Source organism: Solanum lycopersicum, chromosome 5, assembly GCF_036512215.1.
Source record: "Solanum lycopersicum chromosome 5, SLM_r2.1".
NCBI lineage: Eukaryota > Viridiplantae > Streptophyta > Magnoliopsida > Solanales > Solanaceae > Solanum > Solanum lycopersicum.
The window spans coordinates 68,657,800-68,676,557 of NC_090804.1; the positions used below are offsets into that span (position 1 = coordinate 68,657,800).

The 18,758-nt window shown below is 33.2% G+C and overlaps 2 protein-coding genes across 6 annotated transcripts; one reads left to right on the top strand and one right to left on the bottom strand.

Moving 5' to 3' along the window:
- The first annotated feature begins 295 nt into the window (after window positions 1-295).
- On the top strand, window positions 296-18,456 carry LOC101254204 (patatin-like protein 6). Of its 4 annotated transcripts, none has more exons than XM_004239628.5 (3): window positions 1,942-3,567; window positions 5,858-6,157; window positions 11,003-11,509. In XM_004239628.5, exons 1-2 carry the CDS (start codon window positions 2,440-2,442, stop codon window positions 6,128-6,130), a joined length of 1,401 nt encoding a protein of 466 aa, XP_004239676.1. In that variant the 5' UTR covers window positions 1,942-2,439; the 3' UTR covers window positions 6,131-6,157; window positions 11,003-11,509. The 4 variants fall into 4 exon arrangements, with proteins under 4 accessions (XP_010321321.1, XP_004239676.1, XP_069154746.1 ...); XM_069298645.1 differs by lacking the exon at window positions 11,003-11,509 and adding an exon at window positions 18,213-18,456 and having other exon boundaries at window positions 2,010-3,567; XM_010323020.4 differs by having other exon boundaries at window positions 2,010-3,567; window positions 6,680-11,509.
- On the bottom strand, window positions 12,357-18,030 carry ARF24 (auxin response factor 24). Of its 2 annotated transcripts, none has more exons than NM_001316768.1 (11): window positions 17,874-18,030; window positions 17,480-17,589; window positions 17,198-17,293; window positions 15,836-15,892; window positions 15,603-15,755; window positions 15,175-15,259; window positions 14,783-14,873; window positions 14,489-14,659; window positions 14,285-14,401; window positions 13,806-14,197; window positions 12,357-13,304 (listed from the first exon to the last, which is right to left on the bottom strand). In NM_001316768.1, the coding sequence occupies exons 1-11, from the start codon at window positions 17,929-17,931 to the stop codon at window positions 12,682-12,684; spliced, it is 1,953 nt and encodes a 650-aa protein (NP_001303697.1). In that variant the 5' UTR covers window positions 17,932-18,030; the 3' UTR covers window positions 12,357-12,681. The 2 variants fall into 2 exon arrangements, with proteins under 2 accessions (NP_001303697.1, NP_001303698.1); NM_001316769.1 differs by lacking the exon at window positions 12,357-13,304 and adding an exon at window positions 13,371-13,462.
- Window positions 18,457-18,758: the final 302 nt, after the last annotated feature.

Here is an 18,758-nt window from a genome sequence, read left to right on the forward strand (position 1 = left end):
TATTCAAATCGAATTCTGATACGTAAAATTAAAAGTTCTTGAGTAGTTTATCTGATAGAAATGATAATTCCTTAGCACCTTACTCAATAAAGGGATTTGCTTTTGTGTATATTGTTCTATTCGATCTTTTAAGTTTTGATTTCACTTCTTTAGTTAGGCTACCATGCTTATACACGAGTTTCTTAACTACTTATAGGATTTTTTTGTTTGTTCGTTTTCTTGTTGTTTTCGATAATAGCTTCAAGTCTCGACTAAGTAAGATTTGTATTTATATATATATATATATTCTAATTAAGATTGATTTTATTTTCAAAACTTGAATTACATAAAAGCATGTCTTATTTAAAATCAGTTCCTATCATAAAGAAATAATTGATTAATGATGAAAAATACTATTCATCATAACTTTTGAAGATGCTTATATAAATTTATTAATAGACGATCATAAACTATTCATTACTTTCTAAATGCTTCATATTTTCTACTCATTTTTTAAGATTTAGATCAATTACATGTTAACAAGTACTAACAAGTATGAAAGGAGGAAATAGTTTCTTTTTTCTTCTCTTGCAAAAGTAAATAACTTTTGACATTGCAAATTGCGCAATAATTAGTGCGTATGCATAACTTGCCGACAAAAATTAAATATATCAAAATAGAAAATCTTCTTTATTCATTAAAATAGAAAATAAATAAATAAAGGGCAACGACATTAACTTTGGTCCACAATATATTTGATCAACTATTGGGATTTTAATATCAGAACAAATTCTCTCACACCTTTCTGCGAGTTCCTTTTTTTTGTTAAGTATATAACAAGAAGTTTTTTAATAAAAAGCAATATGGCATTTATTATGCTTATTGCTTTGGTAGGATTCTAACTTCCAAGTTTGGGATTCACCATTAATATAGGTTCGAAAGATTTATGAGGAATCCTTTGACTATTGCAGCAATAACCATGTATTCAGTTTAATTTACAATGACATATTTAATATAACATTATAAATAAAATTTAAATAGATAAAAATATGAGCATATTTTATTCATAGCTTTGCAGGTAAAGACATTTTTGATAAACTCAAGGTTCCCAACCTAAAAAGAATATGAGCACAATGTAATTTTCAAATATATAACCTAAAAAGAATATAAGCACAATGTAGTTTATAAATATATGTACCTCAATATTGTAAAGATAGAAAATTGGACTAAGATTTTGCTTTAACTTACTAAGTAAAATAATGATAAATAGTCATATACGTATATTATTGAGCAATTTTAGTCTGCTAAATTTATAGAAGTTAGTCATCTCTTTTTTGTCTCCATTAAATATTTAAAAATCTTTGAGTGGTAGAACTTCGAAAATAAATAGGATTCAATATGAACTCGTAAAAGTTAGGCATATCTTTTTTTTTTTGTCTCCATTAAATATTTAAAAATCTTTGAGTGGTAGAACTTTGAAAAAAAAATAGGATTCAATATGAACTCATACTTGGAGGCAAAGCCCGGTAATTTGAAGGTTTTGAGTTATGAATTTTAGACTTATTTAATTCGTAGTCGTTATTTTTTGAGTGCGCAAAAACTCTTACTTTTATGTAATAGGTTGCAAATTAATAGAAGAGGTAATTTGTTTGCTTTCTTACAAGAAATTTCAAACTTGAAATTTTTAACATGAAAATTCCAAACCTAAATCATTAAACAACCCCGAGATGATTTCTAGATTTTCAAAGTTATTAAGTTTCAAACTAAAAATTTACATATATTTAGCAGATTTTTAAATAAATATAACATTATAATCAAAGTTGTTGGTTAGAGTTTAATTGAGCATATTTTTTACTACCTATTTTCTGATGTTCCATATAGTTTTTAATTTTTTATGTTCGGATTTCTAGAATTTGAGGACGGGTAATTTTTTATACTCATCGTCTTCATTTACGTGACTCTAACCAAAAAAAAAAAAAAAACTTTAGATAAAAAAATGTCCAATTCTTAAAAAACAAAAACTTTTAGATAACCAAAACTGTCAAATAAGTGCTCAACTTGTTGCCTCCTCCTTTCCCCTCCTCTTTTTTGTCTTCTCTGCATAACTTTCTTCCTCCCCTATATACTCCTCCCCTCCCCCCTTTGTGTGTATATACATATACATACAGAGTGAGGGAAAAGAGATATTCCCACCAACAAACACATATATACTGATCAAATTCCTTCCCCAAAATCACTTTTCAGATCAATTTTGAAGCATCTCTGAGGTAAAAGGAGATTGAAAAACTTCACGCTTGTGTAGGTAAAATACCTTTATATGGGTTGAAGGTTGAATTTTTTCAGCTGTTTGTTTTGGGAAAATCAGCAGATGGGTATTGAGGATATGGGAGAAATTAGGTGATTCCAATAAAGAGTCTTTTGAAATTTTTGGAGTTTTTTTTGAATTGGATTTGTTAAGAAATGGAGTCAAATATTATATCAGATATGCGGTTAGAACCGAGCATTGATACAGATAAGCTAAGTTACGAGATTTTCTCTATTCTAGAAAGCAAATTCTTATTTGGTTACGATGATCAAAAGCTTTGGGTACCAAAAAATTTACCGTCTCCGGTTGAAGATGGCAAAAACGACGGCGTTTTAACCTCCACAGCGACGGAAAATATTCAGGCGATTAAGAATCAACGAGGAAAAATATGTATCCTCAGCATTGATGGTGGTGGAATGCGAAATATATTATCAGGTAAAGCTTTAGCGTATTTGGAACAAGCGTTGAAGGTTAAATCGGGGAATCCAGAAGCTAGAATCGCCGATTATTTCGACGTTGCTGTTGGTTCCGGCGTTGGAGGAATTTTCACGGCGATGTTATTTTCAACGAAGGATCAAAACCGTCCTGTTTTCCAAGCTGAAGATACATGGAAACTTCTAGAGGAACAAGGTAGAAGAATTTATCCTTCAAAAGGGTCGACTTCTGCCGGAAATGGTTTTCTCCGGCGAGTTCTCCGAGGTGGCGCAACCCGTTCTGATGCTTCCGGTTTAGAGAAAGTGATGAAAGAAGCATTTATGGATAAAAAAACCGGTCGAAGCCTTACGTTAAAGGATACTCTTAAACCGGTTTTAATCCCCTGTTATGACCTTTCCAGTACTGCACCGTTTTTGTTCTCCCGAGCTGATGCTTTCGAATCGGAAAGCTTTGATTTCCGGTTATGGGAAGTTTGCCGGGCTACATCAGCTGAACCGGGACTCTTCGAACCGGTTTGTATGAAATCCGTCGATGGAAAAACCGGATGCGTGGCGGTTGACGGCGGTTTAGCAATGAGCAACCCGACGGCCGCCGCGATTACCCACGTTCTTCATAACAAACAGGAATTTCCTTTCGTTAGAGGTGTTGAGGACATTTTGGTTCTTTCACTTGGAACAGGGCAGCTTCTAGAAGGAAGCTTCCAATATGAACATGTTAAAAAATGGAAGGCTAAGGACTGGGCTAAGCCAATGGCCCGAATCTCCGGCGATGGTGCCGCCGATATGGTGGATCACTCCGTCGCCATGGCGTTTGGGCAATGTCGGAGTAGTAATTACGTCCGTATTCAGGTAAATATATTTATCCGCATTCGATATTTATAGTTGCAAAAATTGGTGCGCACGAAGTGAAGTAAACTATATATTACTAAAATTGTTAGATTATAGAAGCTTATCTTAATCATCTAATGTGTGTGTGACGTAGTAATCGATGCAGATAAAGAGTACTGTTGGAATTTCAATTTAAACATGTAAAGTTTGGTGATTTCTCATGTTTATTGAACGAATTTACAGTATAACAAGTAGGTTATGGCTCATAAACTGTGTTAAAAACAAACTAGAAGTACAAATAATTTGTTTGAAATCTAAAAAATGATTGCACTATAGAGTCGGAAATTTCAAACTTAATAATAATATTATATTCAATGAAATTTCATGTATAGTTTGAGGGGCAAAGAATGTATGCAAATCTTTCTCTTGCAATGTAAAAGTAAAAAAATTATTTCCGAGAAATTTTCGTCTTAAGTATAGCAAATTAAAATTGTTACGAGGAATAATATGTCAATTAATAAAGAAAGGTATTCAAGAAAATAACAACAGTGATAATCACGAAATAATGTAGTAACTGAGTAAAATAGAAGTATTAAAATTGAGAAACTACACGTTCATACGTTAAAATTTCGAATTATTTCTCAGTCAACCTATTGTATACATACACTTTATGAAATTAATTCTTGAATCTTGATACATAATTAGAAAAATCATAGTTGTCACTACCAACTAGGGGAATTTTTGTAATGAATGTGTCTCTACTAGAAACAATGTTGTCATTACCAAACAACTGGATAAAGGGGATAGACTAATATCTTGATTGAAAAATAGGAAAATGTGAATGTTAATAAAGTAGATAATAGTAGTAGTAGTAATAATGATAAAGATTGAATTTTTCCCACCTGGGAATATAATAAAGAGTAGTCCTTTTCTGATGTCTAACTGGCAGAAGTGGATAATATCTGATGGTAGCCAGTTGCAGAATCATCAATATGGCACTTTCTGCCAATTTTGTACATTAAATGTTCACAGCTGTTGTTTTCCATATTTAGCTGGGCATGATGACCATTCATCATCATCTAACAGTTCTTTTATTTTTAAAATGTGGTACCTCGATTAATTTTAAAGTTATTTGTTATTTTCATCATCACAGATATCGGACAACATTATTCATCAAAAACTTGAAAAAATGATCTAGCAAAATTTAATTACTCATATTTGACTTGTTTATGTTGACGATTTAAAGATTTTTCATGCTATCGACATATTTTTAAACTAGTAGTATGTGACTTATCTTATTTTTGTGTGATTAATCCATTTATTAGTTATTATGAATAGTTACCTATAATTATCATTTAGGTTATATGTTAGTATAAAAATTTACATTGTGGTATAGAAGGTTAGACTTTAGAGTTATAGAAATTCTCGGGTCACCTTTACCTGTTATAGTAGGTAACGTGCACAAATATCATATTTGAAGGAGCTTCTTCCACCATTTTCTCATCTTTGAGACTGTTAATCTATTACTATTCAGCCAAAGGTGGTTTTTCTAAACCATTTACAGATTACTTATTAAGGAAGACTTTAAAAGATAATGACCCTTACAAGTTAACTATATATAAATATATTGTGTAGTGGATGTAAAAAAGTACTCTGGTTACTTTGTGAGGTAGGAGATTGACCAATGGGATATGCACTAGAGAATATTATATGCATAAAGTATGATAATTGACTTGGTGACATATAATAATCTCTAGTGGAGGATGATTCAGAAGAATAATGGGATAACTTAAACAAATTCAAATATGGAATATATGTTTTTTTGTACTTGCTAATCATTTGACTAAAGTTGTAGTGGGAAGGACTGATACTCTTTATTTTAATTAGAAATTTTGATTTTGAGCTTTGGCATGGAAAAAATCCTGATAGGGAACACGGTTCTTCTTCAATGAAACTTATGCGTCACAAATAAGGATTTGTTGGACCTAAATGCGAGTACCGGAGGCAGCATGAAAAATAAAAAGTGAAACCATAGCTTTTTGTTTACTAAGTTTATATTAACATGCAAAGTAGAATAACTTGTAACTATACAAGTTTCTCTGTGTGGTTTATTAGAATAGTAGATGATTAATGCTCCCTCTAAACTTCAATAATTCCTCTCTGTCTTCCTTGAAATTTAACTTATAAATTGATGTCAGATTGCTAATCTCACTTCTTTACGAACATTTGTTTGTTATCGTTTAGACAATTTAATAGTAAATAATTTCTTTACGTAGTCGATATATAAAAGTTAAGCTCTTCTCGAATGCAGGCTAATGGATCGAGCTTCGGTCGTTGTGGGGTGAACATAGATGCTGATCCAAGTCCTAACAATGTGAAAAAGCTTGTGGGAATTGCAGATGAAATGCTGAAACAGAAAAATGTAGAGTCCCTACTATTCGGTGGTAAGAAAATTGCAGAACAAAGCAATTTCCAGAAACTTGATTGGTTTGCTGGAGAACTTGTACAAGAGCATCAGAGGAGGAGTTGCAGGATAGCTCCCACTGTTGCATTTAAGCAACATCTCACAAATCAAGAAAAATAAATGAAAAGATCAAAAAAGAAAGATTTGGTAAGTTTTCTTTCTATCCCATCTTTCCCATTTTGTATGATTTGTCCACTGCCATCAACTTGTACTATATTAAATTTTAGTAAAATTTTATATAAATATACATATTTATATGAAATTGCTACACAAAGAAGTAAGGGTGTTGTCTGAAGGGGATGCAACACATGACGTGTATGCTTACCTCCAGCAGAGGCGATTTTAAGATTTTAAGTTTAGATTATTTATATCTATTAAGTGGCGTTGTACGGATCCCATAACATGTATAGTAGACCCGCTCCTTCTGACTGTGAGTTTGAGCCCTACCGGACAAACCTTGGTTTCCAGATGGAAAAAGGGTAAAGGGGTGGGCTCATACTCCAATATAGTGGATATAGTGATTTTAAAATTTTGAATCCGCCTTTATTTGTTTCCAAGCATGTTCAAATCCTCATGGCCATAAATTCTCCCTGGGCTCTCTTTTTTAATCTTGTGTTAACATGCACTTTGTTGGCGAAGCGGTTAATAATAATTTCAATCATCTCACAGGGTGATGGAAGTTTACCCAAGTTATGGTTCTACAATCTTCCAACCAGTCGTGCCTTCTCTGATACAATCAGAGGGCTAATATGTTCGACCAAGCAATCGTTTTATTTATTAATCTTGGTCAATTCAAGTTGATCCGGGGCTCTTTCGATCTCCAAACCGATCCCTTGGATCTTCTTGTAGCCACGAGAAGACTTGGTTCTGTCGGAGTGGATATAGGTTTGAACATACAAGTTTGACAGGAGTCAATAGTTATGGTCCAAATCTTGTACGTGTTAAAAAATCACTCAACATATACCAAAATTAGATTCCAAACTCAACCACTAACACTTACGATCTTTATCCTAGAATCCAAAATCTATAAAGTTCAAAACCTAGATCGGTTTCTTTTATATGTCTTATCTAAGTTTGCTGATGATGTCAACCAGGACCCATAATGCTCATTATTGGAACATTATGATCATACGAACCAAAAACATTGTTTTTTTCTTAGCAATAATTGAAGTTTTGTGAACAGAAATCACAAGAAGATTTAGGTGTTGTTTCTGTGCATCCGTGAGCTCAGTCTTGTCATTTTGTTTTTGTTTTAAAACATCAAATCACTTGATGGGTGGGTGTAATAGTAGTTATGAGAAGAGACTCTTCCATATTTTAGTCTACCGACACTTTTTGGTTCTTGGATTAAGATGACATTTTCATTAATCATCTTATATTGATATTTAAACCCCACAATACTTTTGTTTTTTTGCTATGTTGTGTCATATTCATGTCGGATCCTTAACAATGCATTATTTTTGAAGGGTTCCGTGTTAAGGATTGGAACTTCCCGTAAATTTTTCATTTGTTAGTCAATGATGGAATTTAAAAAAATTAGGATTGATGAATTGAATGATATTTTTGTTGACAAATTTGAAGAATTCGTGGGTAGGCGTGACTGAGGGGTTATATATTGTAATGTTTATATAACATTAGTGTATTTTTACATGTTTTAGCAGATAATCTTTTTTTTATTTTGGGATAACTAGTTTTCGTTTTATAGGTCCACTACCTTTAGTAAATGATCCGATTGAGTAAAAATTCTCACGCAATCAAAGTATAAAAGTTGAACTAATTTACTATAGGCATTTACTTGTCAGTCGTCATCAGGGGTAGAGCTATAATATTAGGTATGTGTTAAAGTCTTCTGACAAGCCTAGTAATATTTAATTTGTGAAATTTTGTAACTAAAACGAACTAAAAATTTGGCGAGGAATTCAGAACCTATAAACTTCAATTACGTATCGGGGGAGATGGGTTTATTGTATAATGTTGCTGAATTGTTACTGTCCGTAGTAAAGAAAGATTTTTAAAGAAAAGGGACAGCTAGCTCTCCCTGTTTCATAAATCATGTTGTGGTTGACCATCGAAAGAAGCACCACCAAAAGATAATTTTGTACAGATAAAATCTCTTTATTTTTAGTCCGGTGTCTTATATGGGTCCTATGCTTGACAAATTTGAATTAATTGTGTTAGTAAGTTTGAAACAATATCAACAACTCCGTATAATTTCACCAGGTGAGATTTGGGAAAGGTAGGATATATCAGACTTTATTCTTATCTTAGAGGTAGATAGGTTAATTTCGAAAGATCAGTTCAAATAACTTCTAACAAAACAATTTAACTTTAAAAAGTATGAAGGTCCAAAGCAGACAAAGCAAATAATTATAAAATCATTACAAAATATTCAAGAAAAACAGAACATAATAATAATACAATAACATGTACGGAAAAGAACCTAAAATACCTTCAAAATATTGAAAATGATACAAAATTATCCTCCATCTACCTATTGGCTCCAAAATAACTTTCTCACCCACTATTGACTTCAAAATATCCTTGTTATCCATCTTTTGGTTCAAACTTGACCACTTATTTAACGGTTTTAAATTTAAATTATTTAAATTTTTTTTAAATACGTGGTTTGTTATAATTTAATTTATTAGTATAATTTATAAATCAATTCACTAGCCACCCATTATTAATTAAACCCCTCCAAATTAATAAATCTGTCACATTATTAATGCAACAACAGAAAAACTATTGTCAATTGAGTGTTTTTAAAAATTTGAGGTGAAAATATCTATATAAGTAAATTATCATACATTCAAGTTTCTAAATGAAAATTATCGATAAGCTTAAAAGTCTGATTATGTTCATCTTAATTTTTCGTACGTCTCAATTATGTGATATTACTTCATAGGTAAAAAATTTTCAAAATAATATATTAAAGGTTTTTAAATTATAAAATTATATTTTTTTTAAAAATGCATGAATTAATTCGGGATGTATTACTTCTTTACCTTTAATCATAAATTTCTAATTAAATCTTGAAAGAGAATTCTTTTGAAACTGTCCTCCTAAATAAGCGGCTCAACCTAAATTTAATTGGGGTTTCGATTCGGACTCGAATAATTTTAGATGTCATTTTCAGGAATCTATAATTTCATTGTGTTTTGGTAGTGTTTATGACGATTTTGATATTATAATTGGGTAATTAATTGGGTGAGGTTTAGTTAGTAATGAGTGAGTAGTGGGTTGGTTTTTGAATTATATTAATAAATTAAATTATAGCTAATAGTTGAATGCCAATTATTTTTAAAAATATATAAAGAGTTTAATTTTAAAAAAATTAAATAAGTGGTCAATTTTGAATCCAAAGGTGGATTTCAAGAGTATTTTGAAGCCAATAGATAGATGAAAAGAATATTCGTACCATTTTCAATACTTTAAGAGTATTTTAAATTCTTTTCCTAACATGTATTAATAGAAGAAAAAGAACTGTTTGAAAAAACACCTTATTTTTCTCTAGCTGTCTCTCATGGTGTCACTTTTACTTTTAAGAGTTGAAAGTTACATTTGAACATACATTAATATCAGGATTCCATCTACTTATTTTCTCTCTTCTTTTTATGTTGATTGTTTATTTTGGTTTGTAGGTCCCGTCTATCGTCCTTCCATGCTTACACTTTTTTCTTCTCATCTCCAACTTAACATCAACAATATATATCTGGTTTAATCCCACATAGTGGGTCGAAAGAGGGTAGATATATATAAATTTATTCTTACCTAGTCTTATGGAAGAAATGACCGAAGAGGGTAGATATACATAAATTTATTCTTACCTAGTCTTATGGAAGAAATGACGGAAGTACAAGAAATAATACCTAATAACAGAAAGCAACAAATAGTAATTGAATAAAATAATACATACGCAAAAAGAATTAACATATAGTAACAGAAATCGAAGGACAACACATCTCCAACTTAAAAAAAGATTTGGTTAATATAAGATGGAATATAAAGAGTACGTAGCACAAAAACTTGTCAATGAGGAGACAAAATCTCTTCTTATTTGTGTACATGTGGGAGATGATAAATATCCGATGAACTTGTTAAGGTACACATAAATTGATCCGAACACTATCCTAATAAAAAATAATCTTCGATTGAACAAAAAAAGAAACTTGTCAACCTATATATGATTTGGACACAATTATTAAGTAGGGCCAATAAAGTAAGAAAACTATTTGGCAGATAGTGATGTGCAAACCCCTTTTAATCCTACTTGTAATGTTTATAGTACCTTGCCTACAGTGTTTTGAATTATTTCTGATGAACAGGGAGAAAGAATGGTCAAAAGAATAGTCATAGTCTTAGAAAGAAGAGAAAGCAGGCTATTATGTTGATGCTGCTTTGTATCAAATTATTGGTGAACTATGTTTTTCTCGAACTTTTTGAAGATATTGTTAGGTGTGTGTCGAATCTTCCAAAAATAATGCTTTTTTACATGATTCGATTCCACTGTAATAATATTTTTACAAAGTTCAAACAACATAGTTTGAGTGGCTTATTTATACTAGTTGAAATCATAGTTTAGAGCACCTTTCACCCACCCTAGCTCACATTACCTCCGCCTATTGTTCAAGTACTTGTTTTTCAGAAATATATTTTCTTTTTGTCAAAACAATTTTCTTCATTCCAAACACTAAAAATTTCAGTCAAAAGCCTAAATTTTGCATCTCACATGTTTAACAAACTAACTCTTTACAATATATATACACACTTAATCATATTAATAAGGGGCAGATTTAGTGCAAGCATTATGGATTCACGACTTCATATGAACTTGATAACTTTTTGTCCAAATTATGATATATTAGAATATATTTAGCTCGAAACTCAATATGTTGATCCAGCTATTTTATAAATTATTTTAAAATTATTATAGAATATCATAAACTCAATCTTGGATTTGCCCCTAACCATTTTTATCTCCTCTGCATGCAGGAAAAGTTGCTTTCAAAATTAGAGTTGGTATTTTAAAAAAAAAAAAAGTAAAGATGATAAAATAGTAACCTTTACTTTTTGGAAGAGTGAAAGATAAAGCTAGTGGGTTCCTTCGGGGAAATTTCATGGATTGAAGTGAAAAGGACATTCGATTGTTTATAATGAGAAAAAAAAAAGAGAACAAGAAGGGATTTGATGAATCTTGGTGGGAACTTTTTTGCCTTCCATAGGACAGGCATTGTGATGATTGCCTTTTTTATAAAATGTTTATTCGTATAGAGTGTTTATATTAAATGAAGGTAACTATAAAAAGAAATATTCAATGCGTAATCATGATTGAGAGATAAATGTGTGTATGTATAGACATGTTATGTATTCTTGATTTGGTGCAAGTATTCGGTGTAGATATATATGTATCGTGATGTTTCTCTCCTTTTGTCATTATTAAGTACGGATGGGGATCATTGGGTCTAATTATTAGTTATGCGGAGATTATTATAGTTCAAACATTCTTTGGTCTTTATTTTTGCCCCTATTGCATATTTAAAGAAATATTGTGAGTTAAAGTACTCTTAACTAAGATTTAAATTTCTCAAGGTAGAACTTTAGATTCTACATAAGTTGTGTTTTAGTATATAATTTGCAAGGCATACATTTAGAGGCCTTCTTTTTGTCCCACAACCTCTTTGTAGGAATAAGCTAGGCCTCTTTAAGACATAATTTTGTGGGTATTGAAATTGAACTTATGTCTCTATTACCAAAAGTTATGTAAGAACGAGGTTATGTCTTACAAGACATAGCTTGTGGATTATGTCTAAATTTGAATTTATGCCTCTCTTGGTGTAAGTTAGGTAGGAACTAAGGACAACTTGTGTTATATTTGTGTTATATTATGATATGACATTCGTGCTTCGAAAGAACACCAAACCAATAAGATGGTTTTCTGGGCCTCATAGTTGAATTCAGCCCAACATTATAGCAAATAGGTCCGGCCCAATTAGAATTTATAAAGCAATGTTAGGACTCTAGACCTTATGGATTGAACCATTTGAACAGCCAAATCAAGAAGGTAAGGACTTGCAATAAAACACAACAATAGAGGAGTTTTAGTAGTTCAGTTGGTTGACTATCTAACTTTTCACTTAGTTGATTAAAAATGAAAAGAAAAAAAACACAACGGTATCACAAATTCAAGTGTAAACTAAAAGAACACTTTCATAGAGCTTATTCTAAACTGTAAGTAGGGGAAAATAGTATCACAAATTCAAGTGTCAACTAAAAAACACTTTCATAGAGCTTATTCTAAACTGTGAGCAGGGGACTGCTTATTATGGATTTGCGAGAACACATTAACTTTGTCCCAAACTTTATATTTGTGTTAATCATTTCATTTAATATGTGGTCCTGAATCCATAAACTGAAAAACTCGACTTCACCTCTAATCGTAAGAGTTCCTATCATTACAGAAAAAACCCAAAATAGTCCATATTCTTTGAACTTGAGATCAAAATGATCGTATCTCTCTTGCATGGAGCATCAATAGTCGTCATTTTCTAACAAATTGGTTGCTCGTGTGAAAGAAATACGATCATTTTGAGCCTCCGCCCAAAGATAATGGACTATGTCCGGCTTTTTCTCTTTATCATGTAGTCAAATACAAAGGATAACATCACTGGAAACTACAACAAACCCTCCAAGACAGATTGCAATCTCATAGGGGAATTAGGGCCAACCTTTAGAGATAGTTCATGAAGCTCCTTGTCTATACATCCAAGTTCCCCATCCAGCTGCTTAAATGTCTCCTCCATTCTACGTGTGAGTGCTTGTCGCCGTTGCAGTAAACTTTCCATGCTAAATACTTCATCGATATGCAGTAAACGGTTTTCAAGCCAGCCTATTTCAATGCCACTTAACTTTAGGTCCCAGATATGTTGCCTAGCAACATTGAACTGATCCTTTGACAAGTTCACTATTGTAAGATTATCAAGAAAGTAGACTAACTCTGCCAATATTTCCAAATACACTGACTGAAGTATGCTACTTGCTACCCTGAAGTTCACGAGGGAATCAGGGTACCGCGAGACAACCCTACTGAGTATTGGTAAAGTTCGTCGTGCTACTTGATAGCCTCCCCAAGGAACTTGCTCATCACCACGACCAGGTCCTTCGTAGGGAATCTGACTCGGGTTTGAAGAGATAGACATCACTCGGAAGGAATTCGGATGCTCCAATACAGAAGAAGTCCGTCTAGAGTGATCTTCTGAGGCATTTGGCTGACTGGGAGTAACAGTCTCTTCTTGCTCTTCAAGACATTCCCCGAAATCAACAAGGACAATCTTTAGCTTTCTTAAAATGACAAATTCAGATAAAGGAGCATAAATAAACTGGTTACAGCTAGGCTTTTATTCAATAATGGAGCAGCAGCCTTGTAAAACTATCCAAATTGAGGAATCATGACTCCTACATATAGACAGACCAAAATATTACAACTTAGAGTTAATATTCTTCGCGGTATAGTCATTTTATGATACACCCCTTTCTTATTTTTTAGAGTTTGAGTGGAGACAAAGTTTAACAATGTGAAGAAAACTAATGGATCTTATGGGTTTCAACAAACGGTATGTATAATATACCAAAAGTACTCTTTGAATCTTGTACTTTTAGATGTCATGCCATTCCTATAAGTGAATGTCATCAATGGTGGAATTGCATACTCAGTAGATATAGAGAAGTGGTAGTCTTTTTCTAAACTGACTAAAAGGAAAGTAAAACACATAATTGAAACGGAGGAAGTAACTATTACCTTGTAGCGTTGATCTGAACCAATCACTGCCCAAATCCAAAGCTATAGTATCGAGACTAGTGTTTGTAGAGTCTGGAAAGTCAAAATCCTTGAATAGTTCATACAAGTCCTCATCTCTAGTGTGGGTGCTTACAGTGTCTTTTGGAATAGATCCCTCATTATTCTCCCTTGCGACTGCTGCATGCAGTTGCAGTCCATTGTCCTCTACAGGGGCAAAACAATGGATATTATTAAGCGACCCAATTGTCTGCTGCCTGATCTCCAAATCTATCATAGTAGATTGAGCACAATCAAGTACTGCTTCCGAGTCTTGCATGTACTGATCCTCCTCGAGCATAAAATTTGTGGTCTGTTGACTCTGAGACAAAGATATCTGTTCCAGATCATTTGTTCTGCATATCAAAATAGCAAATTAATGTATTGCAGTTCTTTCTGCGGAAGACTTGTATATAAAAGTTAGGAACTCATCCTTCCATTACCTTCTCACATGACAGTAGTCCTCACTCTCAATTTGCATTCGAGAGATCATGCCAACTCCAATGCCATGGTTTCCACCTTCAAAATACTTGCTCATGCTCATAATAAATTGACTTGATCTGCAACATTCAACCAAAAACATATTCATGTAAAACTGTGACAGTGAAGTTCTCATAGCAGACTTCCTTTTAGTTCAAAAGTCATACTTATTGTAACATGGCTTCTGGTAAACAAAAAAGAGACTTTTGGTTGCGAAGGCATGAGAAGCAACAGCAAGAACCACTTCCATGCTTTGTCTTGAAAATGTTGATGCTCCAACAGAACAGTGTTGATAAGATAAACGTCTAATCCCAACATGTAGTTTGCCAGTTTCATCCCTTGAAGCAAAATCAAAGGAAATAAATCAAATGAGGTATGAAAAGCTAAAGATTCTCCAAGATGCATAATTGCAGGAGACGTAACTCAACAGTAACGACCAAAACATGCCATCAGAAAAGTACCTTAAGAACACAACTAAATCTCCGGCAAGCAATTTCTTACTAGTAACGAATGTACTCCAGCCATTTGTGAGTGAATGCCTCCGTGGTTGGCCTACTCAGTGTAGTTAAGATTTAAAAAAATGGACAGAAAAATAATAGAACATCAAGATATAGATATAGCTCATTCACATAATTTTGGTGTTCTTCTTGATATAAAAAACAAAGAATAGAAACATCTTAGTCTAAAAAGTTCAACAATGGTCGTTTTCATTTTTGACGATGAGCCATAAACTCAAAATCCTACCATAGCAGGTAAAATTTTAGTCTCATTCTTTGTCATTTGTCAAGTTGAATAACAAAACAATAATTCACGTGGTCGATATTCAATCTTAACATAGGAGAGGAGGGATTGCCTTGGTGTGCATGTTTAAAGCGCCATTCATTTCCTTTAAGATCCTTTGCTATCAGTTCTTGGCATGGTTTTTCTTGTCGCATGTCCTGATCATTGAAGAAACCAATCCAAAAAATCAAAATCCAGTCAACGAGTTACCTTAAATATTTACACATAAAAGAAATACAATAATAACTACGCCACAATCCCAGGCTAGTTGGGAACGGCTATATGAATTCACACACACAACAACAACATACCCAGGGTAGTCCCACTCTCTGGGGTCTAGGAAGGATAGTGTATATAAACCTTACCCCTACCTCAAAGGTAGAGAGATTGTTTCCAATAGACCCTCGACTCAAGGAAAAAATCGTCCGAGTCAGAATTCATACACGCAAAAAAAAAAAGAGGAAAAATTTGAGAAACATATACAATTAATTAGTGCATTACCAAGGGAGGAAAGCATTTGACAGCATCTTTCAGGGGCACAGACAGTCCCCAATTGCTTTTTATATCAGATTGAGTCAAACACTTGCAAAACGACTGGAACTGGGGCCTTGGATTGTCTAGAGGACTAAAATCCGCAGCTGTTGGCTCATTTTGCTGCAAGGAGTGGTATTCTTGGCTGTAAACAAGAGTTTATCCTGGATAATCTTTACAAATCAAGTAAATTGAGTTCTTACATCTTGATTTGGAATTAATATGGTCTCAGCATAAACCTCTTCCGTCTCATGTTCAACCTACCAAAAATAACTATTGCAGACAAATGGCTCCGCAAATCTTACTTTAAACAAATACTGCTTCAGAATAAAATGGTATAATACATAAAAGCACTCAAACTTGGCCTCAACTAGCAAATACGTATTCCAACCTTGAGCTTGCACATCTAGACACCTCAACTTGGTGTCAACCGAAAACTAGATACTCCAACTCATGGACACCTAACGCTTATGTGACACATAAATTTTGGAGGTGTCTAGATGATCCTTTTGTGAGTTGGAGTTATTGAATTGACACAATGGAGACCAGTTGAGGTATCTAGCTATGCATACCTAAAGTTGGAGTGCTTACTTGCCAATTGGGGCTAAGTTTGTGTGTTTGTTTATATATTATGCCTAATAAGATTAGCACGTCTAAAATGGACAATATGTAGCAATTAGGGACCATTAACTTCAGATCATTTGGGTGCCTCAATCAGTCAAGTTTTCTTGAGTCTATGAGATTCTCATAAACCCAATATCAGAACACGAATCACTAGAGTTGATTCCAACAATTGGGGCTCATTGCTCTAATCATACTTCTTCATCAACTTAAAGAATAGGCTTTGTTGGTGAGCACGTTGGACCATGGAGGATCCATATGCATGGATAAAATCACATGATGCATGGAATTCACAAATTATCAAACTGCTAGTGAATATGGGTCACTTACCTCATTGTGAATCTTTTATCAAAAAGGACCTACACCTAAAAGAGGAATTTCTAATACAGCACTAAATGTTGGTACTCAAATCACATGGTCTATGAGTACAAAAAACAAATTGTGATTAGCAATAACCATGAGATCTAAATTGTCAACAATAACAAGCTCGTAAACATTGGAACTAGCTAAACAAGGGATCTAATTGTCTAATAATAGTCATCAACAACAACAAATAACTACTACTGAAACTACTAATACAACTATTCCTCATCCCCAAGCAAGTAGTGGTCACGTTATGAATCCTCACACATCATATCGCTTCATTTAAGCTCTAATTGCCTAGCATAGAATGATTTGCACTTCAAGATCTTTTCTTGGGTGAAATCATTTCTTCCCACTGGACCTTCTGTATTGTGAATATATAGGGTGCAAATACCAATTTCATGTAAGAATTTCCTAAAGAAAATTAAATGACACTAACATGGAGGAGATTGTTTATTCCTAACCAATCCCAAGAATAATAGGCAAAAGTCCTTAAGATCCATCAATCTTACTACACCAACTCCCACAAAAAGGTAAAAACTATCTCAAAAACATTTGAAATGATCAATTATCACGCATACCAGAAGACGAATATGAAGAACACGACAAAGGATCTTTGGAGGTAAGTTGGACAATTGTAGTTTTTCAATCAGCTCCTGGTTGGATGATTGCTCCAGCTGGCCAAAACCAAAAATTCATTAGGAAGAAAAAAACACAAGCTTAGTAGCCTAGTTTACTGAATTCAACTGAACCTGTATTCTTTAACTCATAAACATACAATAACATACCACATGGAACATAAAGCCATAAATATAGGACCCATAATTTCAAAAACTACCAAAAAAATCCCTAAAATTGTTAACCTGCTCCACATGAAGTCTTGGAAAGTAGTATACTCTCTCCCCAGCCTTTGAAACATCCAACAATGAACCAGAACAGGCCTTCCATATTTCCCTACACAGATCATCATCACCTGACAAATCACCCACCCAAAAAACAAAACAATCTATAAATCAATAACGTCAACAACATATCCCGTGTAATCCCACATCACGGCCTTGCCCCTATGAAGGTAGAGAGGTTGTTTCCAACTATCAAATGAAGCACATCAAAATCAGTAAGAAAGGAAAATACAGTAATAGTAAAGAAATCATAAAGCAGTAGCAAAGACAGTACATAAACAATTAATCTATAAATCAAGAGTGAAAAATGTCCCCTTTTTTTTGTATAAAAACAAATAAAGCTAGAATCTTGAACCTTTAAATGGCATATGATTTAGGTATTTCTGCTGTGAAAACCGCAATTGATCAACCATAATCAAAGCACAAAAAAAGTATACAACTTGCTAAAGGGAACCACTAAAGACAATCTTTTTTAGGTTAATATCTATCACAATCACAATTTTGGTAGGTACAGTAAAGATAAAAGGAACTGACATCAAAATAAGTACTTATTAATTCAATCAGCAACGATGCTTCTTCGTTTTTTCTTCATCCCCAACCCCCCCCCCAAGCCCAGCCCACCCCTCTATTTTTAAATATGTTCATTTTTCTCCATTAACGCGGCTTCATTAGGCTTCACTCTTTTGTGTAGCAGTGTGTGGAAAAAGAGTAGTAACACGGCCACACAAATATGCAAAAGGTCTGAATTGGATACTCGCATGCGGGGTGGCTGTACGGTACACTATTGATAACTTTGCTTTGGTAATTTCCTATTTTCGGTTTTAATTTATTCGTGTGATTTTAATTCTATGAAATTTTTTAAAATAAAAAAAATTTATAAATCTTTATGATCTTAAATGAAAATGGGACGATTAGTGCTTCGTGGGAGAGAAAGATAATCATCTTTTTCGTATCTGTGTTTCAGAAATAATGTTCTTAATTAGTGTCGTTAAAACGGGCTTAGCCATGGGACCGGCCTAACCCAATTCGTTATTGGGATATGATTTTTCAAGTTCATTTAAAACTAGGGATTATAAGTCCGACCCAAATAAGCTTTTGGCTCCTAAGGCTTGATCGGAATCGGGGTCGGGTCGACCCATGGGTCAAAACTTTTTATGAAAGGTAACTTACAATAATCTCTCTAAGATATAATCTAATTGCTTAAATACACGTTATGTTGTAACATTATGAATCTTACTAA